Source organism: Myotis yumanensis, unplaced genomic scaffold (genome assembly GCF_028538775.1).
Source record: "Myotis yumanensis isolate MYYU_CA2020_CCGP unplaced genomic scaffold, mMyoYum1.0.hap1 SCAF_3, whole genome shotgun sequence".
Taxonomy (NCBI): Eukaryota; Metazoa; Chordata; class Mammalia; order Chiroptera; family Vespertilionidae; genus Myotis; species Myotis yumanensis.
The window spans coordinates 13,238,590-13,250,817 of NW_027223754.1; the positions used below are offsets into that span (position 1 = coordinate 13,238,590).

Sequence of the window (12,228 nt, forward strand, 5' to 3'; positions counted from 1 at the left end):
TCCTTTTCCCTATGGCTTATAAAGGCTGCAGATCTTGGTCCCTTGATATCCCCTCTGATTGGTCACTATTTCCTTGGACTGGTTACTATAGTAACCTCTGAACTCAAAGGTCAACCTCACAGGGGACATGGGAGGTTTTCCTCTCCTCCTTCTTTATTATTTTCCTATTCCCTTTGGGGTTTCTTCTCCTTCTGGATAAAGGGCTTCCTTCCCTTTATTTTGTAAATATAGATCTTTTGCTGTTTCCAGCTCCCCCATTCTATGGAAATGTGCCTGTTGCAGCTTTTCAGCTCCCCTATTCTATGGAAATATACCTTCTGCTGCTCTGCAGCCCTGTGTTTCTTCCATGGTCCCCTTAATTTCTAAAACCTGCTTTTTTACCCCTAAAAATTCCTGTTTCATCTGTATTCTAAGTTTAAAATTAAAATGGTGTATTAGTCTGCTATGTATCTCAAAGAGCTGGTCATTTACTACTAGAGGCCCAGTGCACAAAATTCATGCGGGGGGGTTGTCACTCAGTCTGGCCTGCCCCCTCTCACAGTCTGGGAGCCCTCAGGGGTGGGAGGCAACCTGGCAATCAGGGGAAGGTGATGCCCCCATCACACCTCTGCTGCTGCCACTGCCAGCAGTGCAAGCCTTGGCCGGCCTTGGTTACCTGAGCCTCAGGCAGCCATGGGCAGCTGGGCAGCCAACATCCAAGGCTTGCCTGCGCCTTGGGCCAGCCCTGGCGGCTGGGGACTGAGGGGACTGGGGGCCTCCAGAGGCAGGTCTGCTGCCCCAGCGGGGCTGAGGGGACTGGGTACCACCATCTTGTGGCTGTGGGCACCACCACATTTGAAGGTGTGGCAGTCAATTAGCATATTCCCTTATTGGCTGTGGGCACTGCCATCTTTGCAACGGTGTGAGGGTCAATTAGCATACTCCCCCTTTATTAGATAGGATCCTTGGCAAACATGGTAATATTTTGTTTGGGACTCTTTCTGGTGCAGTGTATAATGATTAATTTTATGATGAACTAATTTGTCTTTCTAGAAATTTATACAAAAAGAGGAAATGACACAGAAATTTTAGGAATGTTAAAGAGAGCCGGACTGTTCTCCCACCAGTCTGTTAACTTTGCACAACTTTCCTCTGTAACTGGTCAGGGAAGAAGTTAGGAATAAACGCCAGAATAACTATAGCACAAATTGCCCTATTAAAGGAGAAATAGCTTACCTCATTAACTGAGTGCCTACATGGCCTCATATACTGTGCTTGCAGGCGAGGACACAAGACAAGCTAGTTCCCTACCCTTGAGAAGTTATCTTCCAGAAATTTCCTCACAATGACTACTCTTTTTAAAGTTTAATTAGCCCTGGCTGATTTGGCTCAGTGGATAGAGTGTCAGCCTGTGGACTAAGGGGTCCTGAGTTTGATTCCAGTCAAGGGCACATGCCCAGGTTGCGGGCTTGATCCCCAGTAGGGGACTTGCAGGAGGCAGCCAATCAATGATTCTCTCTCATCATTGATGTTTCTATCTCCCTCTCCCTTCCTCTCTGAAATAAATAAAAGAAATATATATTTTTTAAAAAGTTTAATTAAAATGATGATTCTGTAAAGTTTATGTGAAATATCTAATCTTAGATTGTTCATTTGGGGGGTTAAACATTTGTCAAAGTGGCTTGGTCTTGAATTTCATGGGAGCACATAGTTATTCCATATATAATATTTTCTTTGCCCTTTTGGGAAAAACAGGGGTAGTATATTATATATTTGTATCTTACAGAGATAGTACATATTTGAATCCTATATCTGAATCCTACCTCTCCACACAGTTAGCCTCTCTGTGCCTCAGTTTTCTTATCTACAAAACATTGCTAATAAGAGGACCCTATGTTTTAGATTTTCTATAAAAAACAAATCATGGTAAGATTTTGTTTGGGTCTCTTTCTGGTACAGTTTATTTGTAACTTCCTATTGACATTAAATCATAATGATTAATTTTATAAATGAATATATACTATAAACTATAAGTAATCAATAGATTCCTTAAAATGCTTCAAACAATTTTTATCATAAAGCAAGCTGTGTATACATGTTGGTTTTTAGCTATAGCTTTTACAAGTTTTAGGCATTTTTCTACTTTTAGAGCCCTAAAGTTAAACAAATGTCCACTAGCCCAAGTACTTGGAAGGGCATTCATTCATTCATGCACCCAGTCAACACAATTTTGTGAGAGTTTACTGTGTTGCGGATAAATATAGCATAGTTGCTTCCGTCAAGGATCAGGTGACAGAGAAATGCAGAAGCAGTTAGCTCTGATGCAATGTGCTAAGTCATAAGCCTGTAGGAAGCAGGACAAAATGCTATGGGAATGGAGAGTAGAGAATGATTGATTCTGTACAGCAAAACATGTTAGTGTTAGCGCAGACCTGAAATATGCATGGAATTTCTTTGGGTTTGTGGTTCTCAAACTTGAGCAGACACCAGAATCATCTGTAGGGCCTGTTCAAACAGCTTGCCAGGCTTGACCCCCAGCATTTCTGATTCAATAGGTCAGGGATTGCACTCCCAGAAATTCATTCACAGCCCAGTCTTTGGGATGCACCAGTCTAAGGAGAAGGAAAACAAGACAGATAAATTGTAATGGGAATAGAACAACACAGTTTAGACTGAGGTGGAAGATTCCAGGATTCCTGGGGTAGGGAGGAAGGCAAAGTCAAGAGAACAACTAAGATGAATAACCACCAGCCAGCGTGGCTCAGTAGTTCAGTGTGGACCTCTGAACCAGGAGGTCACGGTTTGATTCCCAGTCAGTGCACATGACTGGGTTACAGGCTCGATCCCCAATAGGGGCATGCGGGAGGCAGCCAATCCATGATTTTCTCTCATCATTGTTGTTTCTTTTTCTCTCTACCTCTTCCTTTCTGAAATCAGTCCTATAGAATAAAAGTCTAATATGCAAATCCACCTAATGGCGGAACAACCAGTAGAATGACCAGTCACTATGATGCGCACTGACCACCAGGGGGCAGATGCTCAACGGAGGAGCTACCCCCAGCCCGCAGGCCCCAGGCCAGCCAAGGAGGGTGCCAACAGGGCCCCCCATCCCCGGTTGCCCCGCCAGTCACCCCACAGAGGGAGGAGACCAGCAGCTGCTGTGGGGGGCCGGTCTGGCAAGTGGGTGGCGCCAGGCTGGCCAGGGTGAGTGCCAGCAGGGGCCCCCCAAACGCCCCCTGGTTGTTCCACAGATCAACCCTGATTGCCGGCCAGGCCTAGGGACCCTACCCATGCAAGAATTTCGTGCATCGGGCCTCTAGTAAAAATATATTTTTAAAAAAGAAACAGGAATATTTATTTTTTTTAAAAAGATGAATAAGCCCAAACCTAATTGATTATACCTTAGTTTTGCCTGCTTTTAGGAAAATGGACATTTAATGCCCTTGTACATTATTTAAGATAATGTATGTAAAGGATCTACCCAGAACAGTGCCAGGTTTGTAATAGGGCTTCTGAAATAATATAATCATCATCATCATCAACATTAACATTATATTTGAATTCTGTAGGTTGTTATAAAGTGATATTTTAGATTACTCTGTAATGTTCCGTCTCCATTTAAAGCAAGCATTATGAATTATCCGAATTTTTAAAGTGTCTTTTTTGTTTGTTTGTTTTCTTTTTCTATTTTCCCCCAAGGAAATCCTGGACAAAAAGGCCAGAAAGGGGAAAAAGGGAGTAGAAGCTTGGCATGTAAGTTTATAGTTTCTTGTTTCTCTTTTTTTTTCTGTGCACCTCTGTAATAAACAAGCTTTGATAGTAGCGGTCTGGGCTTGAGGCAACTGCTGAGGAAGAGCTTCAGCACTGATCCATAGAGAGTCTGGAAGTCAGCCCCCGTTTTCTACAATCACAGTGTACTAATTGGAGTAAAACAAGTAGATTAAAATTGTACAACACTTTGAATCTCATTACCCATTTGTGTTTTGGTTTTGTGATGAGCACTATTTTCTAAAAATTCCATGTAGAAAATTGTTCAATTTTCAAGCCAATTTCTATTTGTTGAAGGAACAATTACAGCCACCTTACCTGTTACCTCAGCTAACAGAAATATTAATATAGGAACCTGGACAATCTAAGAACCTTGACAGACTAATTCTCAGGTGGCTGGGGGTGTTTTGTTTTATTTAACTAAAAATGTGAAAAGTGGTATTCTATGTCAGAGTCCTTCAAAACTACAAAAGAAGAGATTTCACAAAAGGAATCTCTGTTCGATGGAGGCTAACCTCATATTGCAAGGTAGAGAATCTGTAAATTGGGCCTTCCAAACTAAATATTAGACGAGATCTTCCATATGCCATAGGCAATCACTGCCTTGGCCAAATCTACACAGATATAATGAAAGGATTATGAAAAGGAATAAGGAATCCCTACTTCTTAGAATTCATGGATTGCTCCCATGTATTCCCAATAGGAGCTACTTGCCATGTGTGTGTGTATGTCTGTGGGAATAGCTGGTACACATACACATGGATCATAATCTTTACCCATGTCAGTATATATGATTCTACATTTTTGCTCTCAGTGGCTATACATTATTCCATTGTACAGCTATACAACAATTACCATAATATATCATTCAATCCACTAGTCATGAGCACTTGAAGATTTTTGCTTGCTTTGATTTGGGTTTAATAAACTATGCTACATAGAGCATTCTCATACATGATCTTGTGGGAATATTTTTAATAGAGAATTTTCCAGAAGTAGAATCAATACACAGATTATGGCAAGTCCCTTAACATACAAACAGATCTAACAGTTTTCCATAATAATTATAATTTAAAAATTCAGTACCAGTTTCTCTGCATTAACAAAAGTAATTATTTTAACCTAATTCTGTGTGTGGATGCCATCTTTAGACAATTTAGCGTCATTATTGTGAATGCCAGGCATTAAAGTATGTGTAACCACATGGCCTTTCTATCAATGTTGCATTGTTGATCTCTTTGCCCTTGAATTGAGTAACACTAGCATTGTGTGGCTCCTCACAGTGCTTTAGTGTTATTCAATGATTATTGGTGTTGTTATTATATTAAGATAGTGAAAACATTAGTATATCTTTTTTCCTTTGATCACTTTGATCTACTGTATACTTTTTTCCCCTTTTTCCCCTTTCTCCTTGTCATCCATTTATTTTCAGTTGAGCTCCTTGTATAACTTACTCTTCCCTATCTTTATGTTTTTCTCTATCATTATCTCTACCTTTGTCTTTGGTTCTTCTTTATCTCCTTTTCTCCTTTCCTTGAGACTTTCTCTGAGCTACTTCACTATGACTGGTTAATCTTGGCAAATACAGGACTTCTTTATTTTGTAGTCTGTAAATCAAACACATTCACACAGTCTTCTGTTGCCTGAGGTTATCAAATGCTTTTTAGATGTGTTCAGAAATGTTTTCAATTTCAGATATTTTCTTGGATGTTTGAGGTTCATGTGCATTCTTTCTTTGAGAAGCATTAAGAGAGATATTTCTGTGTATAAGTATGTATAGCCTTCAGACTCCAGGGAGAGTATATAACTCTATGTTTCAAAAAGAAAGAATCATATACACGAACATCTATACAGTATGTTCTGCTTTTCACTTAAAGTTAATATGGCAGTCATCTGCCCATGTCAGTACATATGACTCTACCTTTTTGTTCTCAGTGGCTATACATCATTCCATTGTACAACTATACCATAATTATCATAATATATCATCCAATCCACTAGCCATGAACACTTGAAGATTTTGTTTGCTTTGAATTGGCTTTAATAAACTATGCTACGTACAGCATTCTTATACATGATTTTGTGGGAATATTTTTTAATAGAGAGAATTTTCCAGAAGTAGAATCAATAGTTCAAAAATAACATGCATTTTGCAATTTGATGGATTCTTGCAAATGGCTCCTAAAAGATTATACCTATTTATTCTATATGAAAGTGCCTGATTCCCCACATCTTCAATTAATTCTGATATGTGAAAATTTATATTAAATTATTTTAATATACAGTCTTATATTTTTTCAGGCATGACTTAAATATATTAAAAATAATAATTAATTTCCTCTTTTATATACGTGTCAGGACCAGTATCACTCCCTGATCATATTAGGGCAGGACCCTTTTAAGATCAGGTGAGTTGACAGGACACCTTCTGCTACCATCTCCTTAAAAGGCCCTTCACCTCTGGACAAGTCACCACTACAGCTGACTCCAAGATCCCTTTGTGGCTCCTCCAAACGACTTTGGTTCCCGCGTGATGCCCAGCTTCCTCACGGCTTCCTCTCCTGGTCCTGGGTGCTGTTTGGGCCTCTGTTATGAGCATAAGCTCATACCTCTCCCCACTCTAGTATCCCACCATCCCCTAGCATCCCTAACTGGTATCCCTTCCATTGTACTGACTGGCATGTTTTCCAACCAGCCCTCAGCGCCAGGCAAGGAATCCTCTGCCACTCACTCATCTAGTGCTTGCCGAACCAATTTAGCCCATTGGGTTCTAAGAGAAATCCCATGGGTACGGACTAAATGTGGGTTCTTTACTTTCAAAAACATGCCTCAGCCAGCAATAGGGATAACATAAAAGAAAATCCATTCATTCATTCATTCAACATATGTCTATCCTATACCTCCTGGAGCTGAACTTCACAGCTAATAAGTTTGCTGTTGTATCTGGCCTTACTGGGCTAATTACTCCTGAAAGACATAGACATGTAAATAGGCAATTATAAAATACAGTGGAACTGTATTGGAGGAAGAACAGGGCTCTATAGGAGTTTAGAGGAGATCAGGATTGTTTAATTCCTTAGGACATTAAAAAGATAAATTGATTTTGATTTGCTTAGTTTATCTTCTTGTCTTCTTACCAAATTACAGCATTTTTTTCAAGTTTTATAGTGAGGTAACAGTTCATTCAACACAATTGAATAAAAAACAAAACTTGTTTTCTTAAATTACCTGGCCATTTCAAGTAAGAATTTTTTTGTCATTAAAAAATAATGCTGATAATTTTTTTAATTCTAAAAAGCTCTTTATATCTTGTGCTATAAATATCCAATATAGATTCTGGAGAAAAGAAATATTTCAGTAGAACTGGAAATATTTTGTGTAGGTGAAGAAAGGGGCTAAAAATGAGAAAGGAGGAAAGGTTAGAAAAGGATGATCAAGAAAAAAGAATAGGAAATATGTAGGATTCCATGTCATTCTTGACTCTCTATTAATAGGTCACATTTTCACAACTCCTCCTTCCTTCAAGGTTTAACACAGAATCCCAGGACTCACAGCATTAGGATCTAGTAGAATTCTGAGTAGTGTGCCTGTATGTATCTCACCACTTCCACTCCCTTCCCTATGAAATGGACGTCTGAACACCTACCTCACAGGGTTGTTGTGAGGATCACATGAGACACTGTGTGTGTGTAGGTGCTCTATATAATGATAAAGTGCTTTAAATACATAAGGTGTAGTTCACAGTGTTCTCTTCTGAACTGATTGCTAGTCCTTGTTGGTATAATGTAGACATTTCAAATCTGTAATTAGAAGGAGTGAAAGCAAAATGAAAATTCAAGAAGCCAAAGAAATGTCATGGACAGAAAGAGAGATTCTAGAAAATAAGATAAGATTTCACATTAGATAGAGCAATGCAGGTGTGACCAGATCACAAATCAAGGAGTTTGAGCCAAGCAGAAGAGCATAAATTATAAATAAAAACAGCAACTAACCTGAGTGCATGCAAGGGGCCAGAAGCTGTCAGGAGAGGTCAGAAAAAAAATGTCAGGCTCATGAAACAATAGTCCAGGCTCTGAAAGACAAAGCATGAGCTCAAGACACTGCTGATGAGAAAGCTGCTGAAGTGTTGAAATAAATGAGGGTTGTCAATGGTACTCTGGGCCTGGGCCTACACGACACCGAAGTCTCAGAGGGTAGGAGCGGGAGAAGGAAGACGAGGGGAGAAATTAGCCAATTGTCAAGATAGTCCTAAATATTACTCGCCAGTTAGTACAAACATCTGAAACTGGTTGGATCTCTTTGTCCATGATTTAGTTGGACAGGACCTCCTCCCCTGCTCTGCACTGGGGAGCAGGTAGAGCCCAAGCAGCCTATTCACTAGCCAGCAGGCCTTGGTCCATGTTGGCCACAGAATGGCTCAGATCCCAGAGATCCCGGGAGACAATCCCAGGGGGGTCCGTTCACAAATTATCTGACACCTCCAACGACAAATAGATTCTTAGTTTGTGGAATACTCACCTGGATCTTCCAAATTAGGGGAGACGGGCTTCTCCTTTTCAGACGAAAATAGAGGCTAAATGCCCAGTTCAAATGCACAAATTATACCAACTTGAACAATGTCTAATGAAAAGAAAGAAAATCTGAACCAAGCTCGAATGCTAGTCACATGGTTTGTCTGCTATGTTCTCACCCTGACTTGGAAGGCTATGTGTTTCAGGCAAGCAAAAGAATTCCTGCCATAAAATTAAACACTGTGTGAGGCTCTGTCCTAAACATACCTGTTACTAAGATGTGGGTTGATAGTATGTTTTGCTGTGCTTCACTGATGCCCATGAGACTATAACTGGGATGTGACTTTGGATTATCTTATTTTGAAACTCATACAATGATATGAATCATCAACTTGTCTTTCACTTGATGTCTACTGAGGACTCAATTCAAACATAAATGAATTCTGGTCTTTCTCAAAGCATTCAAGTGACCAAAGTAAACCTTCTTCTCTAATCACTAAATAATTATAATAATGAGCATTTAGAGAACATTTGCTGTGCACCAGGAGCTTTTGGTGCATTACCTCACTTAATCCTCAGAAGGGTGTTTGAGGTAAGTACTATCATTATTCCCATTTTATAGATTAGCAACTGAAGCTTCCACTGCTAATAAGTGGAAGGGCAGAAACTCAAAGCCAAGTCTGTCAATCTCCAAAGTCCCTGTTTGTAACTACAACTCCATTCAACACTCCCACACTGGTTTTATGTATCCTTTAATGTCAATACCACACATATGTATTATGGAGGGTATGGAGAGAGGAAAGAGGAAGAGAGACAGGTTTGTCATGAGTGTAGTTTTCCAGAATGGGCTTAATAATTTGAAGACCTGAAGGGAATAAAAAGTCATACAGCATGACTTCCATTAGGTCAGATTCCAACAAGCAGTCTCAATGAATCTTTATTTGTGTATGTTTCCATCTGCATCTACTCCTCCACCCATTGTCTGCAGTTTCTCCTCCAAGAATATTACCGAGAAATACAGTCTCCTGGGATGCGCACAAAGCTTCCATTATCAGCAGTGAGAGTTACTTATGTGCAGGGGAAGGAGCCACCTGTTACTGTTCTATCTTTATTTCAGTTACTGGCTCAATTTTAACATTTTCCAATATAATTTGGCTGCTTTGATGTCCCTGTTTTACTGAGTCTCCTTTCCACCTCCTCACTTTTCTCCGTAGCCACGGTTATGACTTAGCACAGCAGAGTGTACCTGAATAGTAATGGCTCCAGGTAACTCAGACAGGTGCTGCCCATTCTCCACAGTTATGTAATGTTTAAAGCTTTATATGATTCTACAGATTGTTGCTAAACACATAGAGTGTTCCATTAACATAATAGACGTGTTCCCTGATGGTGTGTGTAACTAATACGTTTTGTAAGAGGAAATGGAGATTTCAATCAGTAACGGATCCAGCAGTTAGCACTTGTCCTGTTTAGTCCTTAGGCCAGCTGATTCCCACAGAGGCTCTCAACAGAGCCACTTAGAAGGGGGAAATTCATTCCAGCTCCAGCCAGGTCTCCTATACCAGCAAAATCTGAAATTCATCCAGTTATGTGCCAGAATGCAGTTGGAATAGAGAGACCCAATATGCCACTTCCCATTCCTCCACAACCTCAGAGGACAAGCAGGTCTCCTGCCCTTCAGAGAGCGGGGTCCTGCTTCTGATTCTGCATAAACATGTCAGACTAGCACAGGGTCATTCAGTTCATTCCAAGTAAAGCACAACCTGCATAGAGGTTCACAGCCTATCGCCCCCTCGCCCTGGCCTCTGGAAATGCACTGCCCTGCAACATGAATCTTAAGAACAGATTCCCTAGAACAACACGGTTACTTCTTTGCACATGAAGTGTCCAATAAACACCACCCACCTGCGGACTCCTGACCCTTTCCTGGGGTGCTACAGTTATCCCCACTCCTGGTTCCCCAAAATTCTTAACTTCCGGCTTCATCCCTTGCAAAGTAAAATAGGAGCATCCCAGCGACCTTTCAGATGCTCATTCCAGGGAACTATTTAGATCAGTGGTTCTCAGCCTTCCTAATGCCGTGACCCTTTAAAACAGTTCCTCATGTTGTGGTGACCCCCAACCATAAAATTATTTTCGTTGCTACTTCATAACTGTAATTCTGCTACTGTTATGAATCGTAATGTAAATATCTGATATGCAGGATGTATCTTCATTGTTACAAATTGAACATAAAGCGTAGTGATTGATCACAAAAACAATATGTAATTATATATGTGTTTTCCGATGGTCTTAGGCGACCCCTGTGAAAGGGTCGTTTGACCCCCAAAGGGGTCGAGACCCACAGGTTGGTGACCCACAGGTTGAGAACCGCTGCTTTAAAGGAATCCTCATAGGAATTTGTAGCAAAAGGAAAAACACCGGCATTTTTAATGATGTTTTGCGTAATTTAAACATTTTATTTTAAAATAAAAATTGCTATGCTTCTTGCCATGCTTCTTTATTTACACACCTAGCCTTGTCTGGGAAATAATGCCACCTCTTTTCCTTCCAAAGAATTCTTGTCTCTGCTTGGATCCTGAGTTTTTCCTTGACTAACAATTTTAGTGTCTAAAGAAGGGCACACTCATTGTCCTATCAGATGAGGTAAATGCCAAGTGATAGGATAGACAGGACCACCTCTTCTGAATCTCAGGGTGCAGGCAAAAGGACCCTGAAAACATGGATTAACCTCGTTGTGCTGTCCAATAATATTTAGTAATACTCCTGCTAATTGCTATTGGACAGCAATATACTAGGTGAATTTTTCCATAATGTGAAAGACTTAGAACTAAGTAACCATACTATGTTCTAGTATTGTTCTAGCAGCTATTCCCAGGCTATGGAGATCATCTAAATGACCTCTACAGCTTTTGTCATATGCAGATGGCTAGAATTACTAATAACATTCAGAAATTCTGATCTCAGAGATTTAGGTTGTGGTCAGATATATTTAATTTCCAAAAGCTCTCCTTAGGATTCTGAAGGGAAAAGTCATTAAGAAACTGTTTTTAATGTATGATTCTTTTGTGCTGCTATCACCCATCCCAATCATTAGGCCAGAAATCTAAATTATATTATTAATAACAATAACGCTTGTAACACAGAGGGTAACCCCTGTGTGCCAGGTACTTTGTATACCTCCTTCACTTAAACTTCACAGAAAACTATCACTTAGTTTTACCCATGAGGATTTAGTTAAAATCACACAGCCAATACTATATATGTGGTGGGTCTGCAGTTTGAATCTTGGTTAATCTGATTTTAAATTATATCTCTTGGTTCAATATCATATTTCACCATAACCTAACTTTTTCTCTCAAGCCTCTTCAAAGTACATTTGTGAACTAAAGCAATTCTCACAAAAGTCCTGAGAGGGAATTATAGGAGATATAATAAGAATGAAAGAAATAAAAATGAAAAAAGGCAAAATAGTACGTCCAGAGTCATACGGGAAGTTTGTCGCTCAGCTGGGACTTGGGCCCCGGTCTCCTGGTTCTAGTCTAGAGAAGCATGCCATTTTCTGATAAGGAGCCTGCCCCTTCTCTGAAGAATAAACCTTGAGACTCTCCCTTTTGAAATAAAATAGTTAGTAGCTCAACCTCACTAAGAACCCACAGGTTGAGAAATACCATATTTTACAAGTTTTATTTTTCCTTCTGTTATTACCCAAACAAGATATGTCATCCGTGTTTTCTTTTGAGTTTCTAAGAGTATCTAAAAAAAAAAAAAAGTCAAGATTTAAGCTAAGCAAATGGAAGCAATGTTTGCTGGAGCATTCTTTGCTGAATTTTTGTTGGGTTTTTGAGGCATCAAGTGATCTGTCCTTAAATACCTCTGGGCACAGCTGTTAGACACAAGTTATGGCCTCTCCTGTCGAGTGCAGAGGTAATAAAGACCACGCACACTATTGTCTTCTCACAATTGCAAT

At 39.9% G+C, this 12,228-nt stretch overlaps 1 protein-coding gene across 2 annotated transcripts in view; it reads left to right on the forward strand.

Annotated features, from left to right (window-relative positions):
* Positions 1–12,228, forward strand: part of MSR1 (macrophage scavenger receptor 1) — a 77,139-nt gene that overhangs the window by 45,719 nt on the left and 19,192 nt on the right. Inside the window, exons 8-9 of one of the 2 annotated variants that reach the window (XM_070408297.1) lie at positions 3,679–3,732; positions 6,106–7,488. In XM_070408297.1, coding sequence (XP_070264398.1) covers positions 3,679–3,732; positions 6,106–6,107 — 56 coding nt within the window. In that variant the 3' untranslated portion in view covers positions 6,108–7,488. Of the gene's footprint in view, positions 1–3,678; positions 3,733–6,105; positions 7,489–12,228 lie in introns of those variants that run through there. The other variant, XM_070408296.1, reaches the window with a different exon arrangement.